The sequence below is a fragment of the Psammomys obesus genome, unplaced genomic scaffold (genome assembly GCF_907164565.1).
Source record: "Psammomys obesus unplaced genomic scaffold, mPsaObe1.curated_primary_1811, whole genome shotgun sequence".
In the NCBI taxonomy this organism is placed as follows: Eukaryota; Metazoa; Chordata; class Mammalia; order Rodentia; family Muridae; genus Psammomys; species Psammomys obesus.
In genome coordinates, this window is record NW_026587556.1 from 2,610,505 (window position 1) to 2,626,979 (window position 16,475).

General features: G+C 42.3%; 1 protein-coding gene across 1 annotated transcript in view; it reads right to left on the bottom strand.

Annotated features, from left to right (window-relative positions):
- The window catches only part of Ryr2 (ryanodine receptor 2), a 380,472-nt gene that overhangs the window by 225,495 nt on the left and 138,502 nt on the right, over nt 1-16,475 (bottom strand). The window contains exons 16-18 of the mRNA XM_055603932.1: nt 11,880-11,975; nt 2,058-2,176; nt 664-797 (exon numbers count right to left, since the gene is read on the bottom strand). Coding sequence (XP_055459907.1) covers nt 664-797; nt 2,058-2,176; nt 11,880-11,975 — 349 coding nt within the window. The remainder of the gene's footprint in view (nt 1-663; nt 798-2,057; nt 2,177-11,879; nt 11,976-16,475) is intronic.

The window sequence follows — 16,475 nt, forward strand, 5'->3', positions numbered from 1 at the left end:
AGAACATTTTGTTGGTTTTTGTTTGGTCGGTTGGTATTTTTGTTATTATTTTGTTTTGTTCTCTTTGTTTTTTGTTTGGTTTACTGATTTCTTTATCTAGAAGAATAAGAAAGACAGCACGGCATGGTGTTCACTAGCTCAGCTTCTGCAGACAGACCCAAGAGCTACCCCCATCCCATCCTATTCATCTATAAAAGATAAGCAAGGGCAGTACCAAAAAAGCCTCACAAAACACAGACGGCATGAGCCAGAGGCAAATCACAGCACATAGTAGCTTGTAGGTGACACTCATGGCTGTCAGACCCCCTAAAAGGCAGAGCCAGTGAAATATGCCACTTCATTGGCTATTTGGTTTGAAATGTGTTAGACTCAGGGCACTATATTTTTATCACTTGTAGCAGGCACATTCGCAGAGTACTGAAGAACAGTGCAACTTCTAACAATGAGGCTACAGCCTGCTTCTGAAGATACCAGCAATCTGTCTACACAGGGAAGTGAACAAACCCTCATACACATGTTTTGTTAAGTCAAGTCTGTATTTTTCTCAGACTATCTATTGCTATTTTATTAACCCATCTGCTTCATAACAACTCCTTATATAAAACAAACAGACCTTCTGCTGACTTCCTAGAGAGAGTTCCTCGCTGTGGCGTGGCAATTTACCTGCTGACATGATTCACAAGACGTGTCTGCAGTAAGAGGTCTCTTCCTGGCAGGAGATTGTCACAGATGAGATGCTGGTTAGAGCGGACAGCCACTCCATGGCAAACGCAGAGAGAGCACAACACATCCAGGACCTAGGGAGAGAGAGCACTTGGAGCTGACTCTGACACCAGCCTCAACAGCACTTTCTACAAGGTAAACACAACCCCAACTATGATAGATCCATCATTTTTCATTTACTTTTCTCTGTCTTTCTTTCTCTCTCTCACACACCCATTCACTCTTTCTCTCACTCCGTGTGTGTGTGTTTGTGTGTGTGTGTGTGTGTGTGAAGTGTGATATACATGTGTAGGTTTGGTGTGCATGCGTGTATGCATGTTCAAATGTTTGTGGACACGCATGTGTGCTTCTGTATGAGGAAGATAGTTTGATGCTGGCCATCTTCCCGAAGCATTCTCTCCTCCTAATACATTGAGGCAGGGTCTCTCGCTTGCACCCAGAGCTTACCGATTTGACTACTCTAGGTATCCAGCTTGCAGTAGGGGGCTCCGAGATCTCTGCCTCCCAAGTACCAGAATTACAGGAAGCTGTCCCCGTTTCCCAGCATCCACGCAGATGAAGGAGGTCTGAACTCTGGTTGCCATGCTTTCATAAGCACTTTATCATGCCTCACCCACAGCCTCAGCCTGACCATTTTAACATGACCATGTGTGTCCCAGTGACTCTCCAGCTTTCTTTCACATGTTAGAAAGAACTGTCTGTGTTCCCACAGTTGTGATGAGCATATGCTAAATAATCTTACTCCACAGAAACTAAGGATGAAAACCACTAATGAAAATATCAACATATCCTGAAATTATCTTATGTTAGCATATATTTTAATTTACTAATTTATTTTTAGCTGAGACATGGATACAAAAAAAAAAAAAAACTATACCAGTATGTAAGCTATTAAGTACTGCTTGAGCACATGGACATGTTGTATGATGTTCAAATTATGATGAATAAATTTACCTCGTTTATTATTTATTTTATTAGTAATGTTGTGTTTTCTAATTATAAAGTAGAAAATTGGTAAAATGCTCAAAGTACCTGCTATATAAGAAAAAGTATTATATTTTCTTTTGTTTTAAATCATTATATAACATATTATATATTTGGTTCTCTCAGAATTTTACTCCTTTTTTTTTTGCCTTGTTGCACAATTATTCCATTTTTCTCCCTGGTTTGCATTTTAAGTAGGCAATCACATGCAAATGGCTCAAAATTCCTATTATTTTTATTATGGCGAAGACATTTTAAATCCCCTCTTCTAGCCTTTTGAAATGTATGGTCCACGCTTCACCATTTAATGACTCTAGCATTCACTCCTAGGAAGCAAAGAGCTTCCTTACCTTGTGGTTTCTCCCGTGCTTGTCCAAGAGTGAGATGATGGATTTGATGTGTCCCTCTTTGATGATATTCAGGGCTTCTGGACTCTCCACCAGAACACAGTGAAGTACCTCCAGGATTCCTGCGAACAAGAGAAAGGCCAAAGAAGGTGGATGCTTTGGGAACCGGTTCCTTCCTCCCCCACACCCTCCCCATCAACTGCACCCACCCAGTCTGCTTGACATGTAATTACTCTGTGCTCAGTGTGTTCGCCATGGGATACTGTGGGAAGCAATAGGTGGAGGGAAGTGTGGAGCTCAGCCGAGGCAGGTGTGTGTACCTCCGGAGTATGATGGAGGGCAGTGTGGCGGGCTTGGGGGACTCAGCAAATGTATTCCCCTCCAGATATTCATGGAGGTGACGACGGTGGGAGGCACAGAACAGAAGTACAGGCTTGAGCAGCAGGCACGCCAGGGCGGGCCAGTATTCAAGAGAAGCATGGATGGCCGTGCTTAGTCAGATACTGAAGCTTCCTGGCATTAAAACCATAATCCTATGCCAGCAAGAGAGAGGAGTGTGCAAAGCTCAACAACTTGAGCTGGGTCCAAAGGGGGGGGGATTCATTTTAAAAAAACAAAAGGAATAAACAAAATAGTACAGAAGTGAAAACGTATAAACTACAGCCATCACAAAAGTAGGATATATTTTTTTGTGTTTTTAAAAGAGCAAAGACAAAATGGGTTTCATTGTGTGAATGTTTAGTGTATACTTGAGGAGGGAACGGAAAACCACGTTCCTTTTTTTTTTTTTTTTCTCTATCGTCCCATCATTGGGTCGGCAAAATGGCTCAGGCTGATAAAGATGCTTGCAGCCAACCCTGACAATCTGAGCATGTATCCCCAGGACACACATGGCAGAAGCCTCAAGATGTCCTTTGACCTCCACAATTGTACTGTGGCACACTTGGACACACACACGCATGTGTATACACACAAACACAAACAAATTAGTTGAGCAGTTAATAATAAAGAAACAAACTAGCCACCATTGTTGTTCATCTTCGGTCAACAATAACGGTGCCTGTTGTCTGTTTGCCATGACAAGCAAAGCCCTGGCTCTCTCGGTCTCTCACTGGAAAGATGCTTCTAAAGCCCTGTAGAACAGGGTTTTTTTTTTCTCTTTTGCTTAAAAGACATTTTTATTTTTATTTTTATTTTACAATTTATTCATTATATACCCCAATTGAAGCACCCCTCCCTCAACTTCTCCCAGTCCCACCCTCCCTCCGTCTTTCCCCCATCCCCTTCCCCTAGTACACTGAAAGGGGGAGTTCTCCTCCTCTGTCATCTGCCCATACCTTATCAAGTCTCATCAGGACTGCCTGCATCCTCTCCCTCTGTGGCCTGTCAAGACCGCATCGCCAGGGGCAAGTGATCAAAGAGCAGGCAACCAAGTTCATGACAGATGCAGCCCCTGCTCCCCTTACTCGGGAACCCACATGGAGACTGAGCTGCCAATTGGCTACATCTGAGCAAGGGGTCTAGGTCCTCTCTATGCATGGTCCTTGATTGGTGCATCTTTCTCTGCAGGACCCCCCTGGGCTCATATTTTCTAGCTTTGTTGGGCTCCTTGTGGGGCTCCTGTCCATGCTGCGTTATTCCATCCCCTGACCCCTTCTTCCATAAGACTCCCTGTGCTCTGCTCAAAGTTTGGCTGTGAGTCACAGCATCTGCTTTGATCCGGTTGGGTGGAGCCTTTCAGAGGACCCTCTATAGCAGGCTCCCATCATGTTCACTCCTTTCCACTGCTTCTGGTATCTATCCTGTTTGCCGTTCTGAATGAGATTTAACCATCTTCCCTAGGGTCTTCCTTGTTGTTTAGCTTCTTTAGGTCTGTAGATTTTAGTATGGTTATCCTAGATTATACAGCTAATATCTGCTTATAAGTGAGTGTATACCATGTGTGTCTTCTGTTTCAGGATTACCTCACTCAGGATGATCTTTTCTAGTTCCATCCATTTGCCTGCAAATTTCATGATTTCCTTGTTTTTAATAGCTGAGTAGTATTCCAAGTTCTTATGTGTCAAGCGGAATTTACATTCTTTAAAAAAGATGCTCGCCATGTCAGGCTTACAAAAGAGTATACAGAAATCATTCCCTCAGGTTCTCAGGACCTACACCTGACCCAAATCCTTGTCCTCTGTAGATGAGGGCCGTGGATGCTGACCTTTCCCTGTGAGTTCAAATACCCATGTACGCTCAATGTATATAGTACCTCAAACTCTGGGCTGATTTAGCAGTTGTCCGTCAGCCTGGTGATAATGAAAAAAAAAAAATCAAAGAGAAGAGAAATTCCAAAAGCCAATACTCGAGATAGAGATATTGACAACAATGTAGTGAATCTGCCCAGTGCTATCACTATCTTCTAAGCTGGCGCAATGAATAAACTCCTCATCCTGAGCCCATATAGTATACAATACCGGTGACGGGAAGGTACTCTTAGTAGATTTTCCACACTGTCCTGATGTTTGCTGTATTTTTAATTCCTCTCCATTATTTATTACTGCAGAGCACATGAGTGCCTGCTTTTATTAATAGAGTTTTACTGTGCTGTACTAATGCATTCATTCACTGACTGCGGCAGCTTTCCGCTACAAATCAGAACAGAGGGGCTGCACTTGACACCTCAGGGCACACAGGCTCTGAAATATTTATCTGGATGGTAGAACCTGAGGTCAAGAGGGCTAGTTTCTTCCCAGAGAAGGAAGGCTACAGGGGCATGTTCATCCCTGCCACCCAAGAAAGCATGAGCTGTCAGTGAGAGAGAAGACCCATACCCCAAACCTAAAGGGCCCTTTCCTAACCCCTCCAGGCTTGAAAACAGGAACACATTTCTGGGGCTTGTGGTATTTTGAATAAGCAGCCCAGACTGAGGCAGTAGCCTTTCACAGAAAGTTGATCAGCCTTTGTCATACTCAGAAAGAGAAAAACACCAAGAAATGGAAGACGAAGAACAGGTTCTCTTAGCAAATAATGGCTCTCGAAGGCTCCTAGCATGCTCAAAACTGAATGCATCTGAAAAGGAATGCACTACAAAACAGCCTCCACTCCGAAGCAGAAGAACGGTGATGTGATAACGAACCACGGACAGCAAGATGGACACAAAGACAGAGAAGCGTTAGAAGCCAATGGGTCAGCTACATTTGTACACCCGGTGCTGAACAGCGAGAAAGACTGTCTCCAACAAAGGCAGAAGTCAAGGAGCAACGCCCTAGGAGCCTCTCCTCCAGGCTCCGCATGAATGTCGTGTCGCGTGCACACACGCACTCTCTCACACACACACACATGCAATATACATACCCCAAGATTAAAATAAGAAACGGTTTGAGCTTCAGTATAAGATAAACGACTAATGTATTTTCAAGCCTTCTGACAAACGAAAGAAATGGCATGGAATTTTCTTTCTTTTTTTGTCAACAAGGTCTAAGTCATAAAGCAAATGTAACTTACCCTAAGTTGGGTTTCTAGATCTTGTACAAAGGGGGAAAGAAAAACCATGTATATATCACACTAGCATTCAAAGGTATAAAGCTTAAAATCGTGACAGCAAGAGCAGTGTCTTCGAGCCTAACTGAAAAAAAAAATATATAATTATGTATATTTTGAATTTTTTCAGAATGCTTTTGATGCCAAAGAGAAAAATAAACTCATACTTTCTCAGGCTCATGTGATTTTGAGGAAGGAGAAAAGTTGACAAAGGTAAAGTCTGAGAACACAGATCTATGAAAACAGGAGCCAGTGGGCAACACTCTCATGCATGCATCAAGTAGCAGAGCACACTCTGGGAGAAGTGTCGGCAAAATAAACAAGCCAAGAAGAGAGACTTGGGATTGGAGGGCGAGTGTGAATCCAAAGTTTCCCAGGGTAAACTAACTGAGAAAAACACAAACAGAGAGTAGTGCAACGGTAGTGTACGCTTGAGCCGAATTAGGCTTCTAGTGGCTGCTCCCTTCAGTTTGAGGAGCGAGGATTTATGAAGGACAGAGAAACCACAGTTGCCAAAGGACAGTGAAGAAAAGGGAATGCCAGGTCTAGACAGTTCATGATTTAACAACCAGATAAGCACATAAGAAATTTTATACTATTAAAAAAATTTTTGGATACATTGTTGTATCTACAAAAGGTAATAGAGATTGGAGATGTGGTTGAGGACATTGGTAGGGTGCTTGGCTAGCCTGCATGAAGCCCTGGGTTTGATCTCCAGCACTGCTTAAAACCAGCTATGGTGGCACACATATCTGGAATTGGAGACTACAGCATCAGAAGTTCAAGGTCATCCTCCACTATACAGTGAGTTAAAGCTTGCTTAAGTCATATAACACTTTGTCTCAAAGAACAAAAGCTAACAAAATGCTCAGAGTAACCTGAATCATAAACATTACAAGACGTCCCTATGCTGTTTTGACTTTAGTTATTTTTTTCATTCATCAGTTTATCACTGAGTGCATCCAGGACCAACCTCTGTAAGTATTTGCGCTAGCCTCTGTAGGCTCTTGAGGAACATCAGCTCTAGTGCTGACACAGGCTCAATCCTCCTCTGCTTCCCTTTGACCTCACACAAGTGGCCTGCAAGTGCTTGGCCTTGCCTACTCCACCTTTGAACGGAAATCTGATGGTAGGATGGCAGGAATTCAGGAAAGCAGCACATTCAGGATAAGCTTTCCTTTCCTGGGACACAAGGACCAGATTGTTTTAGATTCAGGAAGTTCCTCATTGTTGTTTTAGATTGGTATTGGCATATACATAAAGATATATTTTACAAACAAAGTCCAAGTCTGAACACAAAAACCCATATGCTTTACATACATACCTTACATACACAGTCCAAAAGTAATGTGATTTACTTTAATGTATAATACATGTGTTTGTTTATTTATTTATTTGCTGTGTATACAAGTGTACATCACAACATGTGTTGTGAAGGTCAGTGGACAACTTTGAGAGTTAATTCTCTCCCACTATGTGAATCAGGAATAAAACTCAGGTTGTCAGACTTAATACTAAGTACCTCTATCTGCCGAGTCATGGTGCCTAAAGGCTATTTTATACAATGTGCTAAATAACTTTTTACATGGAATCCTGATAGTATGTCACAGATGAAGGGGTACAGGCTTGCTTTCTTCTACTAGACATTGAGTAAACTATGCAAAACACCACATTCTGGCTGTGAACCAATACATAAAGTCACCCATCCAACTCTCTACTTGTAGTGTGTTGTTGGCGACAAAAATAACACCTGGGGGACCACTTGCCCTCAGTTATTCATTGCTTCTCACTGCTCTCCAAGAGATGTGTGTAAAATACAGTCACCACAATTGCCTACGTCAGATCAAGTCTTCACAGCTTCATACATTATCATATCCACTCCCATTTCCTCTCTAACTCACCACAATCATTCCAGAACAGTCTCCTCCTAACCATGTTTGACCATATGTACAGATGTAGGGCCATTTATAAGTACATGAAAAATTGGAAGGAAGGAAGGAAGGAAGGAAGGAAGGAAGGAAGGAAGGAAGGAAGGAAGGAAGGAAGGAAGCAGCTGGCTGGGGAAGTGACAATGATCCCTGTCAACTGTCTATAACTCCTTTGGTAAGCAATGAGACTCAGGTAGCACCTTCACCTCTACCCGAAAATTTGGGCTGGGTTGATCTTGTGCTGGTCTTGTGCAGGAAACCACAGCTACTGTGAATTCATGAGTGTACTGGCCATATACAGCGGTTCCTGCCACACTAGCAGTTCTGGAGATTATCTGTGTTGCAGTACACATAATTCTCAGGTCTCAGCCTTGCATCAATGTTTAAATAGACAAGGAGGTCCTCAGGCCCTTCCTTAATAAGGCTTGGAGAAAAACTGACAGTCATAAAACAGAGAAAGTTTCCATGCTATATGCTAAGGTAATTGTTACCTCAAGAATCCAGGGGGCTGCAGACAGCATATTTGCTATTGCTCACCCCAGTGTCCTTTGTAATATACTGAAGAAATTTATTTTTTTTCTAAAACTATCTAGAAAAGAGAAAGAATCACCATAAGATAATCATGAAGAAGGCCACTAAGGCAGAAGTAGAAACTGTGCAGATATAATAACTCTACACAGGAAATCCCTGCCCATTTGAGGACTTGTAGTCCTAACGAGGAACAAAGTACATGCTGGAAGCTGTAGTCCTATCATCCATTGAACAATCTAGGGTACATCGCCCATGACTGAGCCAACCAGGAAATATCCCCATATGTAAGCCAGAATCCAGCCAGCCTTGCTATCCCATCATCCTTAGCACTACGGCTAGAAGTGAACAATGGTCTTCAAGTAACCATGGAAAATGATTATAAAATCACTCAGTTACATATTGTGTGTGAAGCAGGGCCCCTTTTATTCCTCACTTTAAAGTAGCTAAAGAACTCTTTCATTGTAAGAACCATTTTCTAGGAATGTAATTTCCCATCCGTCTCCTCCATCTGCTCTAAGAAAAGCAGTCTGAAGAGGATAAAGATGTCAGGAAACATAGTAGCTTTGAATATTTCCTTTGCCTCTTTTTTCACATTAAAGAAAGGTTCTGTTTCATTTGGAGTCTTTTTTTGAGGGATACCCCCACCCGCTACATATCATCTTGCTGATAAGATACAACAAAATACAAAAGCCTTTCAAATGAGCTCCACTCATTCTCTACCTCTGCCTTCCTAGTGGAAACTTACATATTTTGTGCAAAAAAAAACAAAACAAAACAAAACAAAACAAAAAAAAACCCACAGCTACTGTGAGGGGACAGGAGCTCCACAAGGAGACCAACAAAGCCAACAAAACAGGGCACAGGGGCTCCTGCACAGACTGATGCACCAACCAAGGACCATGCATCGAGAGGACCCAGACCCCTTGCTCAGAGGTAGCCAATAGGCAGTTCAGTCTCCATGTGGGTGCCCCTCTGATGTGGCTGAAGAATGCTTAATTTTTGACAAGGATCAAATCTAAATTTAAATTTTGACAATAGCTAACTACTAAATTAGGACCCTTTTTATTAATATTTCATTTCAAGCACTTGGAGTAAATAGCTTTACAAAATGCATTTTTTAGTTTTCTGCATTCATAAGGGATTTCAAGACGAAGCACAGTTTATGAGTCTTGACCACCCAAGACTATCACATAAAAACACCACTTTTACAGATCAGGATAACTACAGATCAGGGTAAGGACACATGACTGACTATGGTATGGGCTATTAGGGTATAAAGAGGTACTGGCCCTTTGGTGGCTGTCACCAATGATTTTCTTTTGAAAATGTCCAATGCTCTTGTGATTGATTTACTGTTTTGTTTTGTGTTTTAGAGGGAAGGAAATAATCCCTCTATTATTCCATGATGAATTTTCTGTGAAATATAAAGCTTTGAATCAAAAGCTAATATTGATTGGCTCACAAGATAAACTATATTCTGTGTGTGCTCATGAGCACAGGAGTTTAGACCCTCAGAATCTATGTGAAAGCCAGAGGTAGTAACAGGCATCTATAATACTAGGGCTCTCGTGGGGGTGGGGCAGAGCTGCAGACAGATCCCTGATGATTCCAGGTGATGAAGAAATAAGGCAGAAGGTGAAGACTGATGTCTAACTTTGTCCTATGACCTTTACATGCACACATATGTATGCACACACACACACATATCATACACACACATGCACATACCACCAGATTTTTTTTTTAAGCTAGAACCACTGTCTCCAAGGGAATAGTCTTTTTCTCTTTCTCTGTGTCATAAGAGTTGAGGTGGTCTCCCTCAAGTAACTGTGATTTCTCCATCAGCAACAGTGGATCTTGAAAAAGAACCTAGTCTCTTTGATTCAACATATCACATCTAACAATGTTATCAAGGAGGAAGGCTTCACAGGGTACCAGAGGCTGAAATACTCTTACCCAAGTGGTGGAAATATTACCTCTAGACTATGAAGAGCTTTAAAACTCCAGGAAATCATTAACTCTGATAGCTTCAGAGTGTTTAAAGCAGCCTGTGTCCAGGAACTGAAATATTGCATTTCAAAGCTCTGGCAGCTGAAGCCCTGAGAACTTGGCTCTGCACTGGAGGGCAGTTGGCAGGATTCTCAAGCTAGGACTCTTCCATCACTGTAAAGCTGTGCAGGTACGGAGTATTCAAAGGACTCAAAGGACGATGCTCAGCGGAAGCCCACCTGACCCCTGACTAATGGGCTGTCTTTCTTTAGCTGACTCATGCTCAAAAATAGCACTGCAAGAGCTGAGATCACCTACAGCAACGGTTCTCACCTGCGGGTCATGACCCTTTTCAGGGTCGCATATCAGATATCACATATCAGGTATCTACATTACAATTCATAACAGGAACAAAATTATAGTTATGAAGTAGCAATGAAATAATTTTATAGTTGGGGTTCACCACAACATGAGGAACTATATGAAAGGGTTGCAGTGTTGGGAAGGTTGAGAGCCACTGGCTTAAAGAGGAGCCTGGCCATGGAAACACTTCATTTTGACCCACTGTACTTGCTCAGGGCAACCTGCTATCTTGTTGACGAACTATGGCCTACTAGGCACAGCCGTACATTGTCATGGTTTAAACATGCACTGTCTCCCACAGACAGTGATATTTAAATCCTTAGATCCCAGTTGGTTCCCCATATGAAAACTAAGACAACTGAAGTAGGAAGAGAGAGGACAGTTATATGAGAGTCTGGGGGCAGGGAGGATGGGGGAGTCTGGTCAACGGTGAGGGATTTTCAGAGTTCCTGCACGGAACGATGTCCTACTTCATAGACAACCTTCGGGTGTTTATGAAATCTCTTTAAATACACTATGGTGCTACATCATTTGGGAAGCTAATTATCCCACATTCACCCAAATGTCCTGCATCTCTGAATTCTTTTGATTACAAAGGAAAAAGTAAGAATTCTAAAATCTAAAGATTTTGTGAATTGAGTGTGTCGGGAGTCATCAGTATGAGGAGGAAGAAGAATCCTAGCTCTTTAGTTGACGTCAGGACTTTATCATTAGACTTATTTTATAAATGTAAGTGGACAAGGCTTTGCTAGATCTCTGCTGTGAATTAACCTTCCTCGGAAAAAAGTTTCACCCACCCACCCTCCCTGACACACACACTAGCCCTTCTGCAAGGCTGAGTAATTCACTGTGACATCAGTGAATGTGGAATGGTGCAGGTCCAGAGATTAATTTTATTTATCTTGTGCTATCTTTAGCATCCTTAATAGCCATTCCTTGCCCTCTGCTGTGTCTGACTTAACATCCCTGTAACTAACAGATAAAACCTCTCATAATGTAGTAACTTAACAAATCCCTTGTTTCCACCAATCCAAAGGCTGAGTGTCATTGGATAGCTCTGAGGCCTATGGCTGAGCTTTCCTTGTTCTGCTGTTAATTCATCTACTCCACGTTTTCCACTAAGCGTTTGGAAAGTGTTCTGATTCGCAGCTTTCTTAGTTCTATTATGATACAAACTTCGTGAAACTGCTTCTACATTGGAACATGGAATTTGGGGTAACCTAAGTCTGTGTTCTCAGGCCATGATCACTCATATTTGACCCTAGAATGGATTCTTTTCCTCTTTCAGGAGTTCTGTTGTTGTATCAACACTCTTAGGGGACAACTAAGAATAGTAGTGACTCAATCAATAAATTAAAACATATTCAACCAATTAAAAAGAAAACACAGTAACACTGAACATGCACACTCGTTTTGTCTTTAAAGAACAAGAAACAGAGGTAAACAGGAAAGAAAACTGTACACTTCAAGGTGAAAACCAGGAACATACCAGAGGATGCTTCCAGTCTTTCTAGTCTGCTGATCAGCCAGTCGAGGGAGCCAGAAAACTGAGCACAGTTTTTACGATTTCCTCTAATTAGAGCCGCTGCAAAAGAAGAACTCACATTAAGGTGATTTTTCAAGTTCAAGGACCAAGGTAAGGTCACAGGAGGCATAAAATATGAGATGGAGAAAACAAAGCACCTCCCGTCATTATCTAAACCATATGCAAATGCAACTAGGAACACATTCACGCACATGAGACTGAATATTTTGTAAATGCCGTAGCATCTTTGGGAGAGGACTGAAACTTCTCATTAGAAGGCAAGCAATTCCAGAAAGCAATGCTCCATACCGGGAAATGATAATGAAGAGTAACAGAAACCAGCTCTCTGGAAGTTTCCCCTCTCGGATGCTAACACACATTGCTTTTAATTAGCCATCAGACTGAACTATTTGATCTCTCCAGAGCCCAATTTTCACACACATACTCCGAAGAAGTTAAGAACATATCGGATTTCCTGAGACAAAATAAAAGGACCCACAACTAGCAGCTATGATTCTAACAGGTGTGCTGGGAGAGGTAACTAAATAAAGCATGGGGAAAAGATGGCAGGGCCAATCAGTAATAAAGTTATAAGCCACTCTCATCTGCGGACCTGTCTTTATTTAGAGATTCCCAATCATATAGAAGACAGAAATGGTTTAGAAAAACCTATTTTAACTTTGCCTAGCCTTGTGATTTCTCAACTTCTTTAACCGAAGATCCTTTCTCATATGAAATTCTGAAATGACATTTATTTCCACCCAGATTATATCCTCAAATAAAAAAAAATCATTTTTTCCCATTAAAAACTCAGCAGATTCAGTTCTGTGACAGCAAGTCTAGTAATTTTTTTTAAACAAGAGTTCTACGCTTACACCTGTAAGACTGTTCAGAAACAGTGTAAATGCTCACAGGTGCAGGAGAGATTTTTGAACAGCATGACGTTTAAAGGCAGAAAATATGTCCCCAGCAGGGAAAGTCATTATTCACTGTCTAGTCACGCTAGGAAGTAGATTGAAGGACTGGAGTCTGAGGCTCTTGCCTCGAACCTACTGCTTAAGAATGGGAAGGTGAAAAGCCCATGGTTATACTGTGCACGCCACACTTAAAAGATGCCCTTCACATCTCCTTCCAAAGTAAGGCAACACATAAAACTGATTCCTGCTCTGACAGAAAGATAGAAATACAGAAAAGGACAAGAAATGTTCTCTCCCTCTGCCTAACGGGGGACTTCGGAGCCCCAGGAACAGGATAAAGAAAGTGCACACATTAACCAAGCTTGCCAACCCTCAAGACCCATATATGGTGGAAGGAATGACTGAGTCCTGCAAGTTGTCCTCGGACCTCCACATGTGTACCCTGGCATGCCTATGCCTCTCCCACCAACAACATACAATGCATACGACATCGTAAAAAAAAAAAAAAAACAATGAAAAACAGTGGCATCCATATTCATCATGCTAGTCCTATGATGACCATTCTCGTGTTCAAAGTGCAGTGTAGGTTTAATGTGAGCAGAACATTACAGTATAGAATACAAGACAGCACTCCTTCCTAATAACAGAAAAACACAAGTCCAGCAACACGCGTTAACTGCTGCCTCACTGGCCCTAATCTCCAAGGCTTTTCATCTTCCACACACGCTGTGTTCCCTAGGTTATTTAACAATTGTTAACATCAGAGTCCTGGACCCTGTGTGTGGCTCTCTGAATGTAAGGGAGAATAAAATGTGAACAGAATACAGTGTCTTGTACGTCTTCCTGTGCTGGACTTTAAGTTCTTTTAAATCTAATATTCTTCCTTATTAAACCTCTTCACAGCACAGAAAGCTTACAAGAGAAATGATTTCTCAGCTGCACAAATGGATAATTGGTTGCTAGTGTAGACAACAAGAATGTTGTTGTGTTACAGTGCTTAAGTAACTGTAAATTACCTTATGTACAATAAAAGCATTCCAACTAAGCTCTTAAGAAGCAAATGCAAACTCATGGAACTAATTTTTATGAACGTTGAATAATTAAGTCTCTTTAAACGTTTATCTAGCCAGAATGTGAAAGTAAGCATTATTAGTTCTGTATGTTTGTGTCTGTGTCTGTCTGTGGAAATCAGGGCTATGTCATCCATGTAGGTATGGTACTTGTTGCTAGCTTCTAATTCACCACAATTCTCAATCCTTGGCCTCCTGAGTGCTAGGGTTGTAAGCGTGTATTCACATACTCAGCCTCATTACTGGAAACCAATCTTTAAAAAATTATCATTAAGTGCTGGTGAGCTGGCTCAGTGGATAAAGGCACTTTTTGTTGAGCCTGATGACTGGAGACTCACACAGGGATCCCAGGGACTCACAGGAGAGGTGAGAGTTGTCCTCTGATTTCCACATGTGCACTGTGGCACATGAGCCCACATGTGCCCACATGCACACACAATAAATAATGTAATAACAATGTTCTTATTTTATCACACGATTTGGTGGCTTGAACAAAACATCCCCCATAGGATGATGTATTTGAACACTGTCTCCAGCTGCTGGTGCGATTAGAGGCTCTGGAGAGGTGTTCCTGTTGGAGGAATATGTCACTAAAGGTGGGCTTTGAGAGTTTATAGACTTGTCGTTTCTGGTTGGGTCTCTCAGCTTCATGTTTGCAGCTCATCCTCCTGCTCCATCAGCCATGTCTGCCACTTGCTGCCATGTCTTGCTGCTGCAATGAACTCTTATTAACCCTCTGGAACTGTAAGCCCAAATAAACTCTTCCTTTTATAATCTGTCCTGGTCGTAGTGTTTTATCATAGCAGCAGAGAGGGAACTAATCTGTACAAATACTCTACTCAAGCTATTCATTTATTTATGTGAGACCTGATTTAAAATAGTGAAACAGACTGACATATATATATATATTATATATATATATTACTTAAAAAAGAAAAGATAAAGTGAATTTCATAGAAGCAGCGCTTTGGGTTATGAGCCCTGTTTCGGAACTATGGATATCCACACCACTCTGTGTTCTCTTGTGGCACCAGGTAATTAGTTCCAGTCTATCATGTCATTATGAGGGCCAGTGGCTGGTGCTCAAAAATATGTTAGATTAACAGCCTTTGGGGGACACAAGTCTTTAATAAATTACATGAGGCATTCTTCCCTTAAAATAGGCTTCACACTAGATGACTGCATCCATTTGTGGGGTAACATCAGTGCTCTGAGCATGTTAGGCAGGCTGTACTAAGCAGCAATGTCTGGGAGGTTAACTGCATCAGACACGTGTTCAGTTTACTGTATTTTCAGTCAGCTTATGAAGCGCTCGTGAAGACGTGGCTGTCATGCACTGAGGAGCACCTGCCGTATTGTGACATCCTGTCTTCCTACTCCCGTGTCTCTGAGCTTTGACTCAGGCTTTCCCAGAAGAATGACAGACTCGGAGATTTGCCAGTGGATTGAAACGTCAATGTCAGCCCGGGAAGCTCTGTCACCCATCCACACTATCCAGCTTGCACTGAGCACGTGCTGCATCCCATACACTGGACTAGGCAGATGCTGGGAAGCAGCACCATGCTAGAAGCCCTCTCACTAGCCTCTCCTGCTCACACTCTGCAGACGCACAGCCAATGGGCTCTCCACAGCACAGGCAGCAGGGGCTGAGGGAAGCAGACTCGGAAAGGTTGAAGGAACATTTAGATTACTAGGGCAACACTTCAAGAGCCACTAAAAACTGGAGCTGAAGAATTTAAGAGACTTTTAGAGAAACTGGGATATTGTCCCTGAAGATGGGGAAACTTAGCAACTCCAGTTCCCCCAAATGCTGGAAACAGGGGTATGCTATCCCAAGGACATCAGGAAGGAAGTGCCACTGTGTGACCACCCTGTGTCTACTCACTGGGAACACTAAAGCAACAGCATGGCTTTAAGAAAAAGAAGCCGTGCTGGTGTCACCTGGTGCACATAGCCAAGAAGGGGACAGCAAAGAGCCACTCAGATGAAGGTAGTTACTGCCTCATCACAGGAACTGTAAGACAGACGGACACTGCTGGGAAGTCCCAATACGCCCGCAAGAGAAAGTGGTTCTCAGCCACAGCTAAGCCCTGGGGATGTCAACCATGACCTCCTGCACTAGGGAAGAATGCATAGCCATGTAAGCAAATACTAATAGTGCAGTCTCCATCACCATCCACAACAGATCAGGAGCAGCCTTCTAAATAAAAAGCTGCTTAGAAAGATGACTTCCAGGCGATACAGGCTTACAAACACAGGGCCAAGCCCAAATATATGCAGTGGCTTCCAGGATCTATTGGCATGCAACAGGCTATGTGATCTTCTTGCCCAGCTTCCCAGCCTTCTGAAAGTGTTAAGATAGTGACTTCATGCCAGCATGATGGCTCAGCAGGTAAAGGCACTTGCTGGCAAGCCAGACACTGTGTCTGATCTGAGACCAACTTCTATAAGTTGTCCTCTGGCTTCTACTGCCAAGCTGTAGCATGCATACACACATGTACACACACATAAACATAAAAGGTAGACGATAGATAGATAGATAGATAGATAGATAGATAGATAGATAGATAGAT